The following is a 23898-nucleotide window of genomic DNA, read 5'->3' as shown; positions in this document are numbered from 1 at the left end:
CAGATGTGTACACAGAGGTGGGATGGAGAGTGCAGTATGGGGGTAAATACAAAATTGTCCTATTAGGCACCACCCTGAATATTATCTCCAGAGAAGGAAGCAAACCTAGGTGCAGCTGATGAGTCAATGAGATATGAAACAGAGAACATTTCCTTCTCCTTTTTAGTTTCAAGCTTACTCTAAGGCCCTAGGTCTCTCCAGGCCAGTTGGCACCTGGCAGCCACAGAGGAAATGCCTACTGCCATGGGAACCCCTGCCCTGCTGTGGATAGCTCTGCTGCTCTTCTGTAAGTAGAGATCAGTTACTGGCCCCTGAAGGGGCCAGAATGGGTTGGGGGAGCAGCTGGAGTGGGAAAGTTGATCATTTTACTGGTGACTTTTCCTAGGCTATGTGCAAACCGTGGGGAATTTCCCAGGGATTCTGTAGGGAAGGAAAGCTGGAAAGCAGAGGAAGTGGGGCTGAACACCATCTAAGGGGGAAGCTGGACTGAAAGTCTGGTCCTTGCTATCATGCTAGCATCTTCCAGAGGGCAAGGGAGGAAAGACAGAAGCTCCTTCCTTCCTTGAGTCAGATTCCTGGAAAGATCGTTGGCCCTTAAAACTTTGTGGATGTAAACCTCATCACCATTTCCAGATCCCAGTCTTTAGGTGTCCAGAAGGCTGGGGATAGACACTAACGTATCCTCTCTGGACTTTTTGCAGCTCCAGATGGCATATCAGCAGGTGAGTCCGCTGTCCTTGTTCCCTCAGCATTTCAATGTGTCTGGGACTTGCCCTCCCTTCACTCTTTCACTTCATCCCATCATCTATTTTCTAATGATTATTAATCTGTTCTTCCCTGTCCAACCCACTTCCACCTTGCATAATCTTCCTTTATCCCCCCATTCAAAAGTTTCCCACATGCCACTTCATTCTCTCAAGTCATCCTTTCCTCTTTAATGCCAACAATCACGTCTGTTGAGCATCTAAGTGTCTCAGCCACTCCTCCAGCCACTATCACGTAAACTCGTTCTTTTTTAAAAATTTTTTTATACAGCAGTTTCTTATTAGTTATTTTATACATATAAGTTTATATATGTCAATTCCAATCTCTCAATTCATCTTACAACACCCGATCCCTGCTTTCCCCCCTTTGTGTCCATACGTTTGTTCTCTACATCTGTGTCTCTTTCTGCCTTGCAAACCAGTTCATCTGTACCATTTTTCTAGATTCCATATATATGCATTAATATACGATATTTGTTTTTCTCTTTCTGACTTACTTCATTCTTTCTGACAGTCTCTAGATCCATCCACATCTCTACAAATGGCCCACCTTTGCTCCTTTTTATGGCTGAGTAATATTCCATTGTATATATGTACCACATCTTCTTGATCCATTCGTCTGTCGATGGGCATTTAGGTTGCTTCCATGACCTGGCTATTGTAAATAGTGCTGCAATGAACACTGGGGCGCATGTGTCTTTTTGAATTATGGTTTTCTCTGGGTATATGCCCAGTAGTGGGATTGCTGGATCATATGGTAATTCTATTTTTAGTTTATTAGGGAACCTCCATACTGTTCCCCTTAGTGGCTGTATCAATTTACATTCCCACCAAGAGTGCAAGAGGGTTCCCTTTTCTCCACACCCTCTCCAGCATTTGTTGTTTGTAGATTTTCTGATGATGCTCATTCTAACTGGTATGAGTTGATACCTCACTGTAGTTTTGATTTGCATTTCTCTAATAATTAGTGATGTTGAGCAGCTTTTCATGTGCCTCTTGGCCATCTATATGTCTTCTTTGGAGAAATGTCTATTTAGGTCTTCTGCCCATTTTTTGATTGTTTTTTTTTTTTTATTATTGAGCTGCATGAGCTGTTTGTATATTTTGGAGATTCATCTTTTGTCTGTTGATTCATTTGCAAATATTTTCTCCCATTCTGAGGGTTGTCTTTTTGTCTTGTTTATAGTTTCCTTTGCTGTGCAAAAGCTTTTAAGTTTAATTAGGTCTCATTTATTCATGTTTGCTTTTATTTCCATTACTCTAGGATGTGGATCAAAAAATATCTTGCTATGATTTATGTCGAAGAGTGTCCTTCCTATGTTTTCCTCTAAGAGTTTTATAGTGTCTGGTCTTACATGTAGGTCTTTAATCCATTTTGAATTTATTTTTCTGTATGGTGTTAGGGAGTGTTCTAATTTCATTCTTTTACATGTAGCTGTCCAGTTCTCCCAGCACCACGTATTGAGGAGACTGTCTTTTCACCATTGTATATCCTTGCCTCCTTTGTCATAGATTAGTTGACCATAGGTATGTGGGTTTGTCTCAGGGCTTTATATCCTGTTCCATTGATCTATATTTCTGTTTTGTGCCAGTACCATATTGTCTTGATTACTGTAGCTTTGTAGTATTGTCTGAAGTCAGAGAGTCTGATTCCTCCAGCTCCGTTTTTATTTCTCAAAATTGCTTTGGCTATTCAGGGTCTTTTGTGTCTCCATACAAATTTCAAGATTTTTTGTTTTAGTTCTGTAAAAAATGCCATTGGTAACTTGATAGGGATTGCATTGGATCTGTAGATTGCTTTGGGTAGTATAGTCATTTTCACAATATTTATTCTTCCAATCCAAAAACATAGTATATCTCTCCATCTGTTTGTATCATCTATGATTTCTTTCATCAGTGTCTTATAGTTTTATGCATACAGGTCATTTGTCTCCTTAGGAAGGTTTATTCCTAGGTATTTTATTATTTTTGTTGCAATGGTGAATGGGATTGTTTCCTTAATTTCTCTTTCTGATCTTTCATTGTTAGTGGATAGGACTGCAAAAGACTTCTGCTCATTAATTTTGTATCCTGCAACTTTACCAAATTCATTGATTAGCTCTAGTTATTTTCTGGTGGTATCTTTAGAGTTATCTATGTATAGTATCGTGTTATCCACAAATAATGACAGTTTTACTTCTTTTCCAATTTGGATTCCTTTTACTTCTTCTTCTCTGATTGCCATGGCTAGGACTTCCAAAACTATGTTGAATAAGAGTGGCGAGAGTGGATATCCTTGTCTCATTCCTGATCTTAGAGGAAATGTTGTCACTTTTTTCAACATTGAGAATGATGTTTGCTGTGGGTTTTTTGTATATGGCCTTTATAATGTTGAGGTTGGTTCCCCCTATGCCCACTTTCTGGAGAGTTTTTATCATAAATCAGTGTTGAATTATGTCAAAAGCTTTTTCTGCATCTATTGAGGTGATCATATGTTTTTTATTATTCAATTTGTTAATATGGTGTATAACATTGATTTATTTACATATACTTTAGAATCCTTGCATCCCTGTGATAAGTCCCAGTTGATCATGGTATATGATCTTTTTTAATGTGTTGTTGGATTTTGTTTGCTAGTATTTTGTTGAGGATTTTTACATCTATATTCATCAGTGATATTAGTCTGTAATTTTCTTTTTTTGTAGTATCTTTGTCTGGTTTTGGTATCAGGGTGATGGTGGCCTCGTTGAATGAGTTTGGGAGTGTTCCTTCCTCTGCAATTTTTTGGAAGAGTTTGAGGAGGTTGGGTTTTAGCTCTTCTCTAAATGTTTGATCGAATTCACCTGTGAATCCATGTGGTCCTGAACTTTTGTTTGTTGGAAAATTTTAAATCACAGTTTCAATTTCATTACTTGTGATTGGTCTGTTCATATTTTCTATTTCTTCCTGGTTCCATCTTGGAAGGTTTTACCTTTCTAAGAACTTGTCCATTTCTTCTAGGTTGTCCATTTTTTTGGCATAGAGTTGCTTGTAGTAGTATCTTATGATGCTTTGTATTTCTGCAGTGTCTGTTGTAACTTCTTTTCATTTCTAATTTTATTGATTTGAGTCCTCTCCCTCTTTTACTTGATGAGTCTGGCTAAAGGTTTATCAATTTTGTTTGTCTTCCCAAAGAATCAGCTTTTAGTTTTATTGATTTTTGCTATTGTTTTCTTTCCATTCCATTTACTTCTGCTCTGACTTTATGATTTCTTTCCTTCTGCTAACTTTGGGGTTTTGTTTTTTCTTTCCTTAGATCCTTTAGGTGTAAGGTTAGATTGTTCATTTGAGATTTTTCTTGTTTCTTGAGGTAGGATTGTATTGCTATAAACTTCCCTCTTAGAACTGCTTTGCTGCATCCCATAGGTTTTGGATCGTCATGCTTTCATTGTCATTTCTCTCTAGGTATTTTTTGATTTCCTCTTTGATTTATTCAGTGATCTCTTGGTTATTTAGTAACGTATTGTTTAGCCTCCATGTGTTTGTGTTTTTTACATTTCTTCCCCTGTAATTCATTTCTAATCTCATAGCATTGTGGTTGGAAAAGATGTTTGATATGATTTCAATTTTCTTAAGTTTACCAAGGCTTGATTGTGACCCAAGAGGTGATCTATCCTGGAGAATGTGCTGTGTGCACTTGAGAAGAAAATGTAATCTGCTCTTTTAGGATGGAGTGTCCTATAAATGTCAATTAAATCTATCTGGCCTATTGTGTCATTTTAATTGTGTTTCCTATTGTGTCATTTTATTGTGTTTCCTTATTAATTTTCTGTTCGGATAATCTGTTCATTGGTGTGAGGTGTTAAAGTCCTCCACTATTTTTGTGTTACTGTTGATTTCCTCTTTTATAGCTGTTAGCATTTGTCTTATTTATTGAGGTGCTCCTATGTTGTGTGCATATATAATTGTTATATCTTCTTCTTGGATTGATCCCTTGATCATTATGTAGTGTCCTTCTTTGTCTCTTGTAATATTCTTTATTTTAAAGTCTATTTTATCTGATATAAGTATTGCTACTCCAGCTTTCTTATGACTTCCATTTGCTTGGAGTATCTTTTTCCACCTCCGCACTTTCAGTCTGTATGTGTCCCTAGGTCTGAACCGGGTCTCCTGTAGACAGCATATATATGGGTCTCATTTTTGTATCCATTTAGCAAGCCTGTGTCTTTTGGTTGGAGCATTTAATCCATTCACGTTTAAGGTAATTATCGATATGTATGTTCCTATGACCATGTTCTTATTTGTTTTGGGTTTGTTTTTGTAGGTCCTTTTCTTCTCTTGTGTTTCCCACTTAGAGAATTTCCTTTAGCATTTGTTTTAGAGCTGGTTTGGTGATGATGAATTCTCTTAGTTTTTGCTTGTCTGTAAAACTTTTGATTTCTTCATCGGTTCTGAATGAGATCCTTGTGGGGTAGAGTAATCTTGGTTAAATATTCTTCTCTTTCATCACTTTAAATATATTATGGCACTCACTTCTGGCTTGTAAAGATTCTGTTGAGAAGTCAGCTGTTAACCTTATGGGAGTTCCCTTGTATGTTATTTGTCATTTTTCCCTTGTTGCTTTTAATAATTTTTCTTCTTCTTTAATTTTTGTCAATTTGATTACTATATGTCTTGGTGTGTTTCTCCTTGATTTCACCCTGCCTGGAACTCTCTGTGCTTCCTGGACTTGGGTGGCTATTTCCTTTCCCATGTTAGAGAAGTTTTCAACTATAATCTCTTCAAATATTTTCTCGGGTCCTTTTTCTCCCTATTCTCCTTCTGGGACCCCTATAATGAGGATGCTGGTGCATTTAATGTTGTCCCAGAAGTCTCTTAGGCTGTCTTCATTTATTTTCATTCTTTTTTCTTTATTCTGTTCCACAGCAGTGAATTCCACCATTCTGTCTTCAGTTCACTTATCCATTCTTCTGCCTTAGTTATTCTGCTATTGATTCCTTCTAGTGTATTTTTCATTTCAGTTATTATATTGTTGATCTCTGTTTGGTTGTTCTTTAATTGTTCTAGGTCTTTGTTAAACATTTCTTGTATGTTCTCGATCTTTGCCTCCATTCTTTTTCTCAGGTCCTGGATCATCTTCACCATCATTATTCTGAATTATTTTTCTGGAAGGTTGCCTATCTCCACTTCATTTAGTTGTTTTTCTGGGGTTTTATCTTGTTCCTTCATCTGGTAAATAGCCCTCTGCCTTTTCATTTTGTCTATCTTTCTGTAAATGAGGTTTCTGTTCCACAGGCTGCAGGATTGTTGTTTTTCTTGCTTCTGCTCTGCTTGTGTTGGAGGGTCTCCTGCAGGGGGCTCGAGGCGGGGTGGATAGTGGCTGTGGCTCACCACAGGGACAAGGACACTGGCAGCAGAAGTTCTGGGATGCACTCCTTGGCATGAGCCCTCCCAGTGTCCACCATTAACCCCACGAAAGAGCCTGTAGTCCTCATTCAATTCTTACACCATCATCACTGTTATTATTGCCATGTTATAATTGAGGATGCTGAAACTCAGATTAAGTCATTTTCTGGAGGTTACACAGCTAACAAAGGACTGGATTGTAATAAGTCCCTTGAATCCAAGTCTTTCAGCAGCGTCATCTCTTCCTCATCACCACCTGGCTGCTTCCAAAGTTTCTGTTCAAATTTGTACCATATCTCTTTGTCCCTGAAAGCCTTTTAAGACTGATCCTCTTGGTGCTTCTCACTACCATCCAGAATTGACATATATTTTTAATTCCATATTCACTCACAATTAAATAGTCATAAAAATTTAGAGCTGGGAGAGATCATGTATTTCATCTAGTCCAATACTTTAATTCATCCATTATTCACTCATTCATCAACTCAATAAATATTTAATGAACACTTACTGTGTAATAGTCACTGTGCTGAGTTATGGTTGAACATCACAGACATAATTTCTGCCTGAAGAGACTTCATTTACAGATATTGGAACTGAAATTTAGAGAATTAGAGGGAGTTATCCTACATCACATAGTAAATTTGCTTGTTTGTTTTTGAATATCCTGCATTTGTGTCTTATGTTTCTCCCTAGGTTGGTAGCTCTGTGGAGCCACAACACCCTTTTCTCCTTCCTTTACTCCTAGGAATCAGGACTGTTTCTTATCACCAACGGTATAAGTAAGGGTAGACTGACCATTGATTGTCTGACTATTGGTATGTCTGTACTTTGGTGTCTGTACAGTTTTCAATGATATTTTCCCCCCTTCTATATCCCTTTCCACAATCTGCTCTTCTGAAAGCCATCTGGAAATCTAAGATATCCTTGAATCCCCCATGGAACAGAATATTCAGAGGAGAGAATGTGACTCTTACATGTAGAGGGAACAATTCCCGTGAAGATAACTCCACTTTGTGGATCCACAACAAAAACTCTTTCAAAGCAAAAACTTCACGTTGGGACATCACGAATGCAAGCATCCAGGACAGTGGGGAATATATATGCCAAAGCAAAGGAATTTTCATTAGTGAACCTGTGTACCTAGATGTCATCAGTGGTAAGTTCCAGGGTTATGGAAATATCAGTTCTCTCATGGGAGGAATGGCCCATCTGAAGATGGGGAGAAAGCAAGTAATTCCAAGGTTTAGGGCACCAATGTGGGACTCAGGGTCTCTCACCAGACCTGTCCATCTCTCTTCTACCTCTACTCCTTCTGTCAGCCATTCTGCCTTCTTTCAAGATTCTGGCAATCTCCTAGTGTTACTCCTCTACTCTATTTCACTTCTGACTATCTTTCCTACCTAGGTGCAGATGCATGTTTTATGGTCAAATGACATGTTGGATATGTGAACATTGCAAAGAGCTGTATATGTTAAATAGGATCAAAAGATTGATTTAAAGATTTGCTCTGTGATTTTCATGTATCACAACCTGAATATTAAGTTGCACTCTTCAGTTTGAAAGACCTCTCTGTACAGTCCTCATGTCCTCTGCTTTTACTTAAGAACAAATCTTATGTTTCCTTCATCTTTATCACTCTCCTACTGTCAACAATTAGTGCAGCATGCTCAGGCACATGTGGGTTAGTCCGTAAATGTTTAATGAACAAAGCAATGATTTCATTTGCATGGCTAGCTCATTGTTATATTTTGCTTTATATTTTTAAATTAAAAAAAATATTTTAAAGCATAAACATAATTTGTATTTTTCTCAAGTAAAAAGAGATGTTTCAACAGCTGTGTACAAATTCCAAATAGAAACTAAAGCAGTATAAAACATCTTCTTTATTTCTTTGGAGTAGATTCTAGAAAAGTCCTCAAGGATCGCTCCTAAATAAAATATGCTTGTGCAACCTAGCCACATTTCCATTGAAAAGTTTCCTTTGGTGAATGCTTTTCAATTCTTAAAATGAATTAGCCATGCAACCTGACACTTATATTTTACTGACTCATTATTGACAAATGTTTGTTGAAAACCTACCAACCCCTAGGTATTGTGTTAGGCACTGGAAATACAATGTAAAGAACAGGCATGCCCCAGACCTCTGAAGTATAGAGCCCAATGAGGAAAAGGACATCCAATCAGTAATTACACAAATAACTAATTAAAAGTGTGATACATGTTCTGAAGAAGTCAGGGGCTAACTGTGACTAATAGAACTGGGAAGCACCTATAAGGTTAGAGAGGACAAAACAGACACTCTCCTAGGCTAAGACTCCCCAGGCATAGTGGGTTTATTTCCCCCTTAGTGACTAAATGCAACAATGGAGCTGAGTGTGATAATGGGTTTCAGACCTTCTATGTGTGGGCTCATTAGAAAGGTCAGTGATGTTGTGGTCCCAGAATTACTTTTCCGGAGAGAGGATTTATCAATAGAGGAGACAGGCTATAAGCATTATTTTGTGTTTCCTTTTTATTGACCTTATGAGCCAAGAAATGGGTTAATGATAAAGGTTTCTGACACACACTCTCTGCATGATCTCTTTTATCTACTTTTATTTTATTTTATTTTTATTTATTATTAATTTTATCTATAATTGTTGAATAAATGACATATAAAAAATGCTCTTCAGACTGGCTGCTCCTTCAGGCCTCTGCTGAGATAGTGTTGGAGGGCGAGCCCCTCTTCCTCAGGTGCCACGGCTGGAGGAATCTGAATGTCTACAAGGTGACTTACTTCAAGAATAACAAAGCCCTTAAGTACTGGTATGAGAACCACAACATCTCCATTACCAACGCCACAACAGGGGACAGTGGCACCTATTACTGCATGGGCATAATTCAGCAGATACTCTATACTTCTAATCACCTCAGCATTAAAATAAAAGAAGGTAAGTTGGTGAAGGAAAAGGGGAAAGGAGAAAGAGCATTTGAGCCTAAAGTGATAGCAGCTGTAGAATGGGGGCAGCTGTAGAATGGGGGCAGCTGTGATTCCTTGGAAAGTCTATTAGACTTGCAATGAGGGGACCAGGGGTAGAGTGTATCCCTCAGTCTGTCTTAGATTCCTTACTTGTTCAATGGCAACAGTGATACCTGCTCACATGGAATTTTTATAAATATTAAATGTAATATTTGTGAAATGGATTGTTAAATACTAGCCAAGCAAAGTCATCTGTTGCTCCTGGGGAGAAACTTGTATTTATCAAATTGAAAGAGAGTTTCAAAGTTGAAGGAACAAAAGCTATAAAGAGCTTGAAGAGTCTATTCTAGCCTAGGAGGGATGGGAAAGGAAACCAACAAGTCAATAGGCTGTGTACCTGTGAATTAGGAGATGAGAGAGAGGGCTTGATGAGGAAAGAATAGGCAGGTAGTCTACCTCTCTAGCCAATGAAAAAGGCTGCTCTTTCCAAACTTCATATAAAAAAGTGAGCCTTTGAGATATTTGCCTTGCAGTGAAGAAATCAGGCTTTTGCTTGTTGGACTTTGCTCATGCTAATATCTTTAAAAGCATGAGACCAGAAGCCAGAATTAAGCTTTAATGGTTGCTCTCTGTTAACTAATTTGAGACCTGTTATTTTATTGTTGCTGGGCTTCTAGTACCCTTATCTGTAAAATAAAGGATTTGGACTAGACTCCACTAGAATCACTTGGGAAATTTAAAAAAAATTGATGTCTGTATATCATCCCTTGAGATTCTGATTTAATTGGTTTGGAATGAGGCCTGGGCATCAGTATTTAAAATATCTTTCAGGTAATGGTAATATGCAGCCAGGGTTGAGAGCCATCAGTCTAAGTGATCTGTAAGTAATTTCTGGCTGTAATATTCTAGGGTTTTATAATTCTAGAGCAATCACAAAAAAATCAGTACTTTGCAAATGGAGTAATGGAATCACAAAACAGTGGAATTAGAAAGCAACTTAAATATGATCTAGTCTAATGTCTTCATTTCACCCAACAAACATGCAATAAATGATGACTGATTGATTGATTGATTGAGAAATAAGGCACTGGTGACCCCCTGCCCTCATTCTGTCTCCTTTCCACCTCTGAATCATATGTGGATGTTGGTCTTGTCGGCTCCAAGGAAGTGGCCATCTTTCCTATGACCTTTCCCCTTGGGCATAATGGCTAGACAAACCATTAGACAGGGGCTGTGGGGGAAACACTCAGGACTCCCTAGGGCTCCAGGGAGCACAGACTGAGGAACCCAAACTCATGAGTGTTTTCTCTCTGCTCCTGGATGGCATATCATGCTAGAAAATGAAAGACCATGTTGGGTCCTTCTCTGAGGGAGAATGACACACTTAAACTCATTTTTCAGTTTCTAATATGAGTTATGTTTCTTGTTGCGTCTACATTCCATGCCAGCTTCCCAAAGCAAATATTTCTGGCTACAATTTCTTATCCCATTGTTGGTGAAGATTCTGTTTGTTGTGGACACAGCGTTGTTTATCTCGACCCAGCGGCAGTTCACATTTCTCTTGAAGATTAAGAGAACCAGGAAAGGCAACAAATTTATGGACCCACAGCCCAGACCAGAACCCCCAAAGAACTGATGTTACTGCTCAAGAAATATCTGCAATAGCAATTTCTTTCTGACATTAGCAAATGCTTCTTAATGGTTAAACACAGCTCACAAGGTACCGAGTGCTCAAGCCTTTACAGAACTGCTTCATTAAACCAATCAAAACTGGTCAAGTAGCATGTAATAGTAAGTGCTCAATAAACATTATTTAAATAAGTAAAAGAATGAATGGATTCATTTATTAGTATTAAAAGAGACGTACAACTTGAATAAAAGAAGTATGAAACCACATAACATGACGTTCCTAAGTATTTGAGCCTTGCTAATTTCTTTTCTGCTTCTAGAGGCAAGAACCATGAAGGTCTAGATTAGAAATGTTCTCTCTTCTAATGTTATCTCCATTGTAAGTCTGAGCTAGGAATGAGAAGACATGGTAGAATGCTGATGAAGTTGATCATTTTTATGCTCTCTCTTCAACTTACTATCATATGGACTTCTAGTTCTTGGCAGAACCTGGGGCAGCCTTGAGCCATAGGTCTCTGGGGATGAGGCTTAGTCTAAGATTTCCATGTGATTGTTTCACTCCTCTAATATCTCCCCAATTTAAATCTTATATACCCTCTTACAGCACCTGAATTAAGCATCTTAGTGAAATTCTAGCAAATAATAATCATAACTCTCACTCTGAAAACAGTCCAGGACTGAATAAGATCTCAGACAAAGACACAGTCTTTGCTCCCCCACCCACACCCCACCTCTGCTTATGGAGACAGTTATAGTGGGGGCCTGGGGAAAGCATTAGGGAGGAGAGGCAACATACTATCAGTGCTGACCAAGAGTTCACAACAGGCAACGGAGGATCAGAGCACCTTTAGTTTACCTGTGTTTTTGAACAATTAATAACGTAACATAAGGATGAAGTGAACTGGGGGAAAATTTGTAAATATCCATGAGACTGACATGGCCCATTTTCTCTGAAGGATGTTTGGGGCCATAAAGCAGAGAATAATTATTAAAGCTTTTAAATATATATATAGGTATTTGGTGTTGAGGTGGGGGAGATTTTCCCCTTGACCTGTCTTGAGTTTTTGTGGCTGAACTAATAATAAAATTTACACAGACAAATAAGCAAGTGAAAAAGAAATACTTTTTAATTCATGTGCACAGAGGTCTCATAGAAATGGGACCTAAAATGTGGTCAAAGCAGGCAGCTTTTATACTTTTTAGACAAAGAAATGATACATTTGAGAGGAATTGACAGGACAAAGAAGCTTAGGATTGGTGTGCTCAATTCGTGAAGAATCTAAAGAGAGTTTGGGCCTGAGGTGGTAAATAAAATAAGTAACAAGTTTGTTTATATAGGCTCCTAAGCCCCGAATTCCCTCTTTCTGGCAGTAAGGGTGTCCTTCTACCTCCAGATGCAAGGAGTATACCTCTCATGTGTGAGATTTATTTATTTATTTATTCCTACTTTCAGGAAGACAGAAATATATATGGAGGGCTTCCCTGGCGGCGCAGTGGTTGAGAGTCTGCCTGCCGATGCAGGGGACACGGGTTCATGCCCCGGCCCGGGAAGATCCCACATGCCGCGGAGCGGCTGGGCCCGTGAGCCATGGCCGCTGAGCCTGCACGTCCGGAGCCTGTGCTCCGCAGTGGGAGAGGCCACAACAGTGAGAGGCCCGCGTACTGCAAAAAAAAAAAAAAAAATATGAAAAAAAATGAAGATATATCCTTTTTCATATTCTTTTCCATTATGGTTTATCACAGGATATTGAATATAGTTCCCTGTGCTATACAGCAAGACCTTGTTGTTTATCCATTCTATATATAATAGTTTGCAACTGCTAATCCCAAACTCCCAATCCATCCATCCCTGATTCTTAAGTAACTTTAATTCAAAATAATCAATATGTCATTGTGGCACATTTAGGGGCAGCCCACCCTGATCCCCAACACTGGTATGAACCTCCTTAGCACTGCCTCTTTTTTTAAAAATCAATTTCAGAGAGATAGGAAATGACCAGATTCTCAGGAAATGGCCTTGGCACTTGGTTTTGTGTAAAGAAGCCTGGTGAGTGGAGAAGAGATTTTTCCTGCAACCATAGGCCAGGAAAAGTCCCTACAAGAAGCTCCTTGGTGTTGTTCCTGGACACTTCCCTACCTTTAAGGAAAGACAGGAGGTCTGTTAGAAGTTATAGCCTTGAGACCACAGTCTTACAGAACATTCATTAACAACATCTTGTCTCATAGTGTTTAACACACAGCTATGCATCAGGCTAAAGAACAAGTTACTTCCTCCTTTATTTGGTCTGAGGCCAAGTGACCCAGAGTTAAGAATTGAGAGAGACTGAACATGAATAGAAAGTTGAGGCTTTATAAGCTTCAGATATATCTTCTGAGGGATTTTCTGAGTCTCTGAGTGACTTTTACCTCTATTTTCACTTTTTCACTTTACCTCCAATTCACTTTTACCTCCATTTTCATCCTTACTCCCAGCTTGCAAGGGCTATGGACAGAGCATAAACCTGGAAGTTCTAGCTGTTGTTAACCAGCTGTGTGACTGGGGCAAGTTCTTGCCAGTCTCTGAGATTCCATTTCTTCTTTGTAACAAGGGGCATTTGGACTAGGTGGTCTCTAAGCTCCCTTTGAGACCATTTTGTCCTTCATTACATGGGAACCCAGTTTTATGTGGTGACTCTCCAGCACAAAGACTCAGACACATTCCCAAAAAAGCTCCGGTGTGAATTTCTCCTTCATCCTCTACACACAGGTCTCTCCCTTCATTGTGCTCTCCCATGTATCTAAATTTCAGGTTCATATCAGACTTATGTCTACTATTTATTTCCACCTTTTTTCTTCCTGATATTCATACATCTGTTCCATAGGGAATGTGGAACACACAGTGGGGTCTTGAGTATTTTGTGGACCCCCAAAATATGGCATTTATAAAGGTGCTTTTTTATTTCAATATACATAAAGTCTATCTGTGCCAGAGAGGAAGTATGGAGGTTATACAAATGATTAGAATAGAAATAGTTCACCCCAGTTCCACCCTTGGGGCTTCCTCTGTTACCTCCAATATATTACCAGATTGGTCTAGGCCAGTCCATAGAGCAAATATCTTTCCCATGATTGCTGTTCGAAATTGTCTTCTACAAAATGTCACAAACTCCCAATAATTAGGACTCATTTTTGAAAATCAAGTTGGTAGCTCCCTACTAGTGGCCAATGGAAGACAAATTTCCTTGGCTACCTCAAGAGTGGAAACTTGGACAAAAGATACACCTTGTATTTTGGGAAATTGAGTACTTGAAGAAAAGCTCTGTTATTTCTCTCTTCTCATTAAATGGGAAATGGGACAACAAGAGAATCTCCATGAAGTCAGAGATGGGAGCTTTATGCTGAGAATGGCAGAGGTACTCGCTAGCCTGGGTGCCCAGAGAAACTCAGAGATATTATTGTCTCCCTGCCTTAAGTTGTCTACCCAGCCCTGGACAGTTAGTTACCAAGCCCAAGTCCCTATCTGGTGCCTTATCAGAAACTGACACTGGTCATCAGACCTTTACCTAACAGCTTTATCTAGACTAAGCAGAACACAATGCAAAAAAAAAAATTTAACTGTTTTTTGGCTATTCTTGGCTATCCTAACAGAAATAAACTGACTCTATCATTTCTAGAAATCTGGTCACAAAGGCAAAGATATCTTTTATCTCTGGTCAGATAGCACATGCCAGTGATTCTTGGCAAAGCAAGACATGTTAACTTGACTTAGAAGATTTGTTAATTTCCACTGCCTTGTCCTATCCTCAGCACCCAGCTAACTTCTTGACACTCTTACAAGTGATATCTTGCCTCTGCGGCATCACCCCATGGGATCAGCTGGATTCTGGAGACTGCAAGAACTGGGTTTGAAACTCAGGTTATACCTGTTCTTCAGTATAGAAGGCCAGAGTGAAGTGGAAGGATGAGGGAGAGAGGACCAGGGCATACACCTTCACCTTCTGTGTTGCTCAAACATGAAATGCTGTTTTTTACCTCAGGTTTTAAGTTGGGAGTATCTAAGAAGAAATTTCTGAAGATTAACCTCTGACAGCTTAGGAACTTACTGGAAATTTTTTTCATTAAGTCAAGCTTCAGACTTCTGCACATTAATAAATAATTTCAGAAGTTGTAGTTAAAGTGCTTACATTTACAACACTATTTCAAAGATTTAAGTCTACCCTGCAAAAGGAACTATGATTTTGCTTGGCTTCTTCCAGCCTCCATCCTCTCTCACTCCTGCCCTGGGGATGTGAAAAGCATTGAACTGTTCAGCATGCTCTCCTTTCCAAATTGGAGTTTTTTCACCTAAGCATCTTGGACTGTGGACAACCCACCTCTGTGTTCTAGTAGCTGATGATTTTTTGCTTTCCCACATTTGTACTCCTCATTTCCAGGAATGGTCAGTTAGGACAGTTCTATCTACTTGGAGAGTGTTCTTTTTTTTTTTTTTTTTTTTTTGGCCTTCTGAAGAGTCCTCAGGCTGTGATGAGATATTAGTAAGCAGCAAAAACAGATTACAAGAAAGCCTTCAACATCAACAGAAAAGGACATGCATGTGTTTCCACACTTATCTGTTAAAATTTTGTATAAATTACTCATACACCCTTAACAACAACAACAGAGGTTTTTCTGAGGTGGTTTCCAAACACTTTGTTCATTAGCTTTCTAGAAACTTGCTGGATTTTGTGCTTTTCTGGAGTTGCATAACCCAATATATTCTCAGGGTATATATAGATGTTTGCATGGGTGTATAACAGAACATAGGTATGAGTAACCCAGGCAGGTAAATCTTTCCCCTATATTCTTAAGTGTATGCCAAGTCATTTTCTATCTTCTCTAAAGGAGGGCACAGAGAACCATGACTAGCTCAAATGGAAGTCTCCAATTTTAGCACCCAATTCAATTTAGTCTATTCTTCTTGATCCCATACTTAAAGGTATTATTGATACAGCATTAAAATTAATACATATTTACAAAATGAAAGAAAAGGTCTTCAACGACCTCCTCACTAAGAGGAGAGGGGCTTTTGCCCCTGGCTCTGCACAGAGCATCTTTGACCTCCTTGTTCCTCAGGCTGTACACGATGGGGGTCAGCAGAGGAGTGATGACAGTGTAGGTCACTGAGATGAGTCTGTCCTGCCCCAGGAAACTCTGAAACTTAGGCTTCAGGTAAATGACGGAGGCACAGCCATAGTGGATGATGACCACTGTGAGGTGGGAGGCACAGGTGTCAAAGGCCTTCTTCTGACCCTCAGCTGAAGCAATCTTGAGGATGGTGGATATGATGAAGACATAGGAGATGAAGACCAGGCCCATGGGTAGAACAAGGACAAAAACACTGACAACAAAGTTGATGATCTCGTTGACAGTGGAGTCTGTGCAGGCCAGCTTCAGCAGAGGTCTCATGTCACAGAAGAAGTGAGAGATGACAAAGGCATCACAGAAGGGCAGGCCAAAAACTGATGTTACCTGTACAATGGCCATACCCAGGCCAATTCCCAGGGACCCAGATGCCAACTGGATACAGGACTTTTTACCCATGATGACTGAATACTGTAGTGGGTTGCAGATGGCCACATAGCAATCATACCCCATGGCTGTGAGCAGGAAGCTGTTATTGATACTAAAGGTGAGACAGAAGAAGAGCTGAGTGGCGCAGCCTTGGACAGAAATGGGCTGATGAGGACTCAGGAGACTAGAAAGCATACAGGGAATGATGGCCACAGTGTAGCAGGTCTCAGAGATGGATAGCATGCTCAGGAAAAAGTACATGGGAGTATAGAGGTGACGGTCCAGGTGAATAACAATCACAATGATGACATTGCCAAAGCGAGTCAGCAGGTACAAAGTTAGAAAGACAACAAAGAAACCAAGCCTGTGCTACCACCCAAAGCTGGGGAAACCTTCAAAAAGGAACTCAGTCACAGCAGTGGAGTTTGGCTTTACCACTGAGGGAGGTCTAGGTCTAAAAGAGCTGGGCAAAGGAAAGAAATGTGTGATGATAATCATGAAAGACAGTAGGCTGGACCAAGGCCTTCAGTAAAAGGTATGTCCATCCTCTGAACAATGCCCAAGACCTCAAGGGTCATCAGTGTTCAGTTGTTGGTCACTTGCTCAGAGGCATCACCTTCCCCCTACCCTCTTCTTTATTGCTATGGAAGTGTTACCCCAGGACCCTGGGGTTCATGGCAGAGATAGATCTGAGAAGGAAAATACAGACACATCAAAAGGTAGAGTTGTAGAAATACTTACCTAGCCATTGAAGAGGTGAGTCCAGGTCCAGGAAGAAGCCCAGCTCTATAGTTCCTCCTCCAACACTCTTGATTTAGCCCTCTAAGCATCCAGTGAGGAACAGTGACTTAAGTGAAAGACAAAAGATACCTGAGGCTGATAACCTTTCAACACTGTCAAAATGCACTGTCAATATCAAACGTCCCATGAAGGTCCTAGAGTGGCTTCTCCTCCCCAGAACCCTAGGTCCCAGGCTTCACTTCCCTAAGCCCTGCACTAAAGTCTACTGTGATCATGAAAGACTCAAAAAGGGAGCACTTCTAGATATTCTAAGGCTATGCAGGTATTTAGCTTATTTCCTTGAATTCTAGCCAAAGGCAGGAGGGAGGCTGGAATAAGTATGAGGATATCCCTTCAAGTCGCTTCAAGTAGGGAACGGTTTTCCTAGTGTGAGAGCAAAGATAAAGCTCGTTTAATCAGTGAAGGGCCAGATGTTCTATTTTTCACTTTAATTTTACATATTCCAAGTTGTGATAAGGATAGAATTGAGCTTATTCCATGTGAGCTCAGAATTGGAGACTATACTGGAACAGAGTTAACCTTGCCCTTAAACCCATATCTACTCCTGATTACCCACCATGTTTAACCATTACCTCCATTCAGGAAGCTGAGAACCATCCTAACTATCTCCCTTCCCTTTTCCATCCTGAAGACAGTGCCTCCTGAAATTCTCTCCACTCTGTCCCTTCCTCTCCATGCTTTCTACCAATACCCAACTTTTGACCACCATCATCATTCTCTATGATGACTGCAGTGGTCTCCTAACTAATCCCCCCCATTTCAGCTGACCTTAGTCCAAGTCTTCCTTCCGAATGTTGTCATACATTCTTTTTTTTTTTCTCTTTTTCCCTTTAACATCTTTATTGGACTATAATTGCTTTACAATGTTGTGTTAGTTTCTGCTGTATAACAAAGTGAATCAGCTATATGCATACGTATATCCCCATATCCCCTCCCTCTTGTGTCTCCCTCCCACCCTCCTTGGTGGTTGCAAAGCACTGAGCTGATCTCCTTGTGCTATGCAGCTGCTTCCCTCTAGCTATCTATTTTACATTTGGTAGTGTATATAAGGCAATGTTACTCTCTCACTTTGTCCCAGCTTCCCCTTCCCCTTCCCTGTGTCCTCAAGTCCATTCTCTACATCTGTGTCTTTATTCCTGTCCTGCCCCTAGGTTCATCAGTCAGAAAGAGAAAAACAAATACCATATGTTAACATAACATTCTTTAAAAAAAAAATTCTGCTAATGGAGACTTCTTGCATAAATTCCTTCAGTAGCCCCTCTAAATTTTAAGCATAATATTTAAACTCATTTATAAATTGAATATAGTAATACTCCACAGAGTTGCCATAAGTATTACATGGGTTAATGTATTTGAAGAGTTTGACACGCACTTGATACATATGAAGACCTTAATAAATAATAGTTTTATTTGTACTTCTTTTTTTTTTCTTTTGGTCATGATGCACAGATCTTAGTTCCCTAACCAGGGATTGAACCTGGGCCCCTGGCAGTGAAAGTGCTGAGTCCTAACCACTGGATCACCAGGGAATTCCCTAGTACTTCTTTTTGTTTTCCACATATGAACCAGTTTAAATATTTAAGAGATGCAGTAGGAGATAGACAGGCTTCAGCCTAGCATTCTAGGATGTGTAAAGAAGCCTGTGATTATCATAGCCTTGATTTTATAAATTTTATCATTTCCCTTCCAATTGGTCATATGGACTTTTTCATACTCTTTAAAAATCTTTCCTGAGGTACACTGATCAGAACAATGCACTGCTACATGTACTATATCAACACAGGTATGAATCAGGCAGAATAAGACTTTCATTTTTGCTTCTAATCCCCTTCTGGAAGATGCCCAACATTTTACTTCTCCCTTAGATCACAGTAGCCCACCCAGATAATATATCTAAGACTAACCTTCAGTGACTTCTAGATTGCATTTCTGGATTATAAGTAATAGTTTGGAATCCACCACTATAAAGTCACAGTTTTCATTATACTTGCACACTTGATTTGAAAGTCATCCAGGTTATTCTTTTTTTTTTTTTAAATGGAGTTAGCATAGTATCCTCAGTCCCTTCTAGTCCTGTGACTGATTTTTAAAAAAATTAATTAATTTATTTTTGGCTGTGTTGGGCCTTTGTCGCTGCATGCAGGCTCTCTCTAGTGTTAAGTGGGGGCCACTCTCCGTTGTGGTGCACGGGCTTGTCATTGCAGTGGCTTCCCTTGTTGCGGAGCATGGGCACTAGGCACGCGGGTTTCAGCAGTTGTGGCACATGGGCTCAGTAGCTGTGGCACACGGGCCCTAGAGTGCAGTCTCAGTAGTTGTGGTGCACGTGCTTAGTTGCTCCACAGCATGTGGGATCTTCCCAGACCAGGGATCAAACCCGTGTCCCCTGCAATGGTAGGCAGATCCTCAACCACTGTGCCACCAGGGAAGCCCCCATCCACGTTATTCTTATAACTTAATTCCACTTTCTTGGCCAGAAGATCTTACTCATGCTGGTAGCCTACAATATTTCTGTTTCCCTCCTCCTCCAGACCATTAATCAGCACTAACTGTTGACACCCTAAAAAACTGTACCCCAGCACCATCATGTGGGAGACTCTAACAGATAGGACAATCAGTAAAGGGGTGCAGAGTGGAATGGGGAAATGAAAAACATTGGCAAGGGTAGGATTACTTATCTGGGTGTAGGAAGGAAACATGAAAGACCAAAAAATAGGGAGAGTACAGATGGACAGAAACCTCAAAATTCAGATAATGTCTTTGACTTTGGAATTTTCACTACCTTTTATTTCTTCCAAATAAATGACACCCCCCCCAAAAAAAAGTGAAACAAAGCCTTCCCCTGACTTAATCATGGATGAATATACTATTTATATTTTTCCTCCAGTGAAGAGAGCTTATTTATCACATCATTCTCTGGTTTTCTTGTTTGTTTGTTTCCTGTGAATAGTAAAATTTTGCTTCAAATCCAAACAAAACCATTTTTTCAATAGTTCAATGTGTTGAATAATCACAAAGTGCAAGTACTGTGCTAATACTAAGACAACAAAGATGACAAAGGAATGGTCCTTGTCCTCATGGAGCTTAGATTTTTGAACAGCCTTTTGGAAAGGACCCAATTACAGGCCTTTGAAGTCTTATGTCCCTCTTTTCTATGTTAGTTTACAGATACGCATTTCCAAAATCATAGAATTCACAATATTCTCTAGGAGAGATCATGTTCCTCCTGTATAGACTTATCACTGGCTGTGTGATAACTGAATATATACTATAATAAACATTCTGGCATATCAGGAAGTGAAACTCACCAAGTGGCCTATTTCTTGGGTATTCTAGAGAGCTGTATTCATTCCTGAGGGTCATACCCTCCACTCTGGGAATTTGACTGCCTGCAAATTAGATATGGAGTTTTACGAATAGTTATAGAATGTTTCCCAGATCGTTATCAGTGCCTTTCCTGATAATTATTTAAAACCTATCAGTTATTTAAATTTAGACCACATTGTAAAAATTTGCTATTTTAGCAAATAGTCTACTTTTTTTTTTTTTTAATCTGAAGGTCACTAATGTCTTACTGAGCAGAGCTATGGTTTAATAGGAATTTCCCCTTCACTGGCAAATCTTTAGATACCTCTTGGATGCAATATATAAAAGAACTGGACAGGAAGGAAACAATGTCTATCCCAGTCTTCCAGTGTCTGAGATTAGAAGTGAAGGACAAAGTCACATTAATTTCCTCTAGATTCTCACAGCCCCTCTTCCTGGAAGAAGCTCCTCATTGAGTCACAAAGCAGTAACTCCGGCTTGAGGTTTCTTTATAAGGTGCAAATTGTCTCTTCCAGACTCCTGGGTCTCCTTCCCAAAACAGCACTGACTGCTCCCAAGTGATCAATAACAGAAGACACAATCCAAACAGCAGAATACCTGGAGACTTTATTACTCAGTCAGCTCACTTCCTAATCCTGAGATTAATGTTTTGGAGGGAAGAGTTGCCCTGAACATTACCAGGGCTCCTTCCACCCTGCTACCCTTCCTATTCCTATAAAGTTGAAGGAAAGAACTAGTTCTCCTCCATCCCTAGAATGATGTTATAAAGACTGTAAGATGTAGATACAGCTTCTAAGTAAGAGAAGAGTTGAGGGGCAAAGATTCCAGAAAAAAAGAAAGAAAAGATATGTGGAAATGTTAGCCTGACACCCAATTCTTTGTAGTTTCCTTGAGGAACTGTAACTTGTTGTCTGTATTCTTTGGTCAAAAGACTGAAAAAATGGCAGTCTCCATATGCTTAAGGGCTATACCCTAGGCAAAAGGGTAAAGTGGAAATAAGTTAACCCTCACAAAGACTGAATCCAGCTCAATTTTACTTAATACCTATTTGTATTAATTTGCTCTTGTCTTTAGACTAACTACCCAACAGAAGATAAAATAAAACCTTTTCTAGAGGAAGGTAATATAATGTACAGCCTCAATTTATTTTTACAATTTACAATTTTTTTTTCATTTATAACAGAGGTAGGCAAACTACAGCCTACTGGCCCATGAGCCTACCAGTGGTTTTTGCACAGCCTGCAAGCTGTATAATGGTTTTTACATCTATAAATGATATAGAGTGTCCAGGATGTGACAAAAATACAATAAACATACTGGGAGAAAAGACCAAAAGGCTAAAGATCAAGAAGAAAAAAAAAAGCACTCAACAGAAACAGACCCATAAAAAAATCACTGTATTAAAATTATCTGATACAACTTTAAGATAAATATATTGTAGCAAATGCACCTCAATGAGTCACACCCATGTATAATACAATCCTCTCCTCTGGACTGTGGGCAGAACTGTGACTTGCCTCTACTCAAGAGAATAAAGCAAAGGTGATGGGTGTCACACCCATGCTTATAATACATCTATAAAAATTCACCTCAGCAAACAGGAACAAGAGATAGTTCCTTGCTGGCTCTGAAGAAATAAGCTACCAAGTTTTGAGAGGGCTTACAAGAAGGCCATTTGGCAAGGAATGTGGACAGCCTCTAGGAACAGAGCAATCTCAGTTGGCAGCTGGTAAGAAAACACAACCTCTGTCCTATAACCACAAGGAACTAATTCTGCCAACAACCGTGTAAGCTTGGAAGAGTACCTGAGGCATATGAAACCCAGTTAAAAGGTCTAGCATATGTGTAATTGGAGTTGCCCATGGATAGGAGAGGTAGAATATATCAGACACAATATATGAAGAAATCATAGCCATATGTTTTCCAAACCTGAGGAAAACATCAGATACAGATTCGAGAATCACTCTGAATTACACACAGGATATATACACATATACCTACACACAAAAGGCATGTAGGCATATCATGTAAAATAACTAGAAAAATAAAGATAAAAAGTACAGTAGCTAGAGGAAAAAAGATACATTATTTTCAAGGAATAACAATAAGACTATTAAATGACTTCTTGGTAGCAATAATGGAAAACACAAATCAGTAGAAGGGCATCTTCAGGGTTCTGAAAGAAAATAACTGCCAAACTAGAATTCTATATTCAAGGAAAATCTCCCTCACTAAAAAAGCAAAACAAAGACATTTTTAGAAATGGAAAAAAATGAGAGAATTCACCATCAGACCTGCATTAAGGAAATATCAAAAGGAGTTCTTCAGGTAGAAGGAAAATCCATCCTAGATGGAAACAAAAATGAAAAAAAACAAAAAAACAAAATGAATTTAAAAATAACAGAAAAGATAAATGCATGGGCAAGTATAAATTAGTATTATACTTAATATTATACAATAATAAATTAATGTATTATGAATTTTTAAATATTTATAGAGTTAAAATATACAACAATAACATGAAAATGGTAATAAATTAAATTAAGGCTTCATATAGTCTTTGCATTGTCCTTGAAATGTAATTCTAAAATAACCATTAAAATGATGTAAAGGGGGGCTTCCCTGGTGGCACAGTGGTTGAGAGTCCGTCTGCCGATGCAGGGGACACGGGTTCGGGCCCTGGTCCGGGAAGATCCCACATGCCGCGGAGCAGCTAGGCCCGTGAGCCATGGCAGCTGAGCCTGCGTGTCCGGAGCCTGTGCTCCACAACGGGAGAGGCCACAACAGTGAGAGGCCCGTATACCACCAAAAAAAAAAAAAAATGATGTAAAGGTAACAAAAGAAAAAGACAAGAAATAATAAAAAGGTTTGATTATTCCAAAATAAACAAAAAGATGAGAGGAAAGATAGTCACAAAAAAACTGGGAAAAGAGAATATGAATCCTAACATGGTATATTTAAACCCAAATATATCAGTAATTTCATTAAACTTAAAGTGTAAATTTCATTAAATGTAAAGTAATAATACAATTAGTAGACATAGATCATCAGATGGATAGGAAAACAAAGTTTTGTTAAGAAGAGGCATACCTTAATTATCAGGATACAGAACGATTGAAAACAAAAGAATAAAAGAATAGTATATAAACAATAACTAAAGGAAAGTAATTGTTTTATGTTAATATCAGCCAAAGAAGATTTCAATTTTTAAAAAATTTTTGAGGTCTTTTGTGGCCTGATATACAGTCTAGTCTGGAGAGTGTTCTACATACTCTTGAAAAGAAGATGTATTCTGATCTTTTTGTAGGGAGTTTTACATAAATGTCAGTTAGGTCAAGCTGGTTAATGACTGTTGTTCAAGTATTCTATATCTTTACAGATCCTCTGTCTAGTTGTTCTATAAAGTACTGATATTGAATTATTGAGTTCTCCAACTATAATTGTTGAATTACCTGTCTCTCCTTTTCATTCTGTCATTTTTGCTTCATGGATTTTGGGGCTCTGTTGTCAGGTATATATTTATAA

The 23898-nt window shown here is 39.0% G+C and overlaps 2 protein-coding genes across 2 annotated transcripts; one reads left to right on the top strand and one right to left on the bottom strand.

The window, feature by feature from the left end:
- The first annotated feature begins 231 nt into the window (after nucleotides 1-231).
- Nucleotides 232-10726, top strand: FCER1A (Fc epsilon receptor Ia). Its single transcript, XM_007461290.1, has 5 exons — nucleotides 232-286; nucleotides 702-722; nucleotides 7033-7287; nucleotides 8804-9061; nucleotides 10527-10726. The coding sequence occupies exons 1-5, from the start codon at nucleotides 232-234 to the stop codon at nucleotides 10724-10726; spliced, it is 789 nt and encodes a 262-aa protein (XP_007461352.1).
- Nucleotides 10727-15696: 4970 nt separating this feature from the next.
- Nucleotides 15697-16746, bottom strand: LOC103079611 (olfactory receptor 10J4-like). Its single transcript, XM_082931218.1, is given in 1 exon segment — nucleotides 15697-16746. A coding segment is annotated over 1 exon segment (1050 nt).
- Nucleotides 16747-23898: the final 7152 nt, after the last annotated feature.

Source organism: Lipotes vexillifer, unplaced genomic scaffold, assembly GCF_000442215.2.
Source record: "Lipotes vexillifer unplaced genomic scaffold, Lipotes_vexillifer_v1.1 scaffold581, whole genome shotgun sequence".
Classification (NCBI taxonomy): Eukaryota; Metazoa; Chordata; class Mammalia; order Artiodactyla; family Lipotidae; genus Lipotes; species Lipotes vexillifer.
Note: the sequence above shows the minus strand (reverse complement) of the source record. Positions and strands in the feature narration are given on the sequence as shown.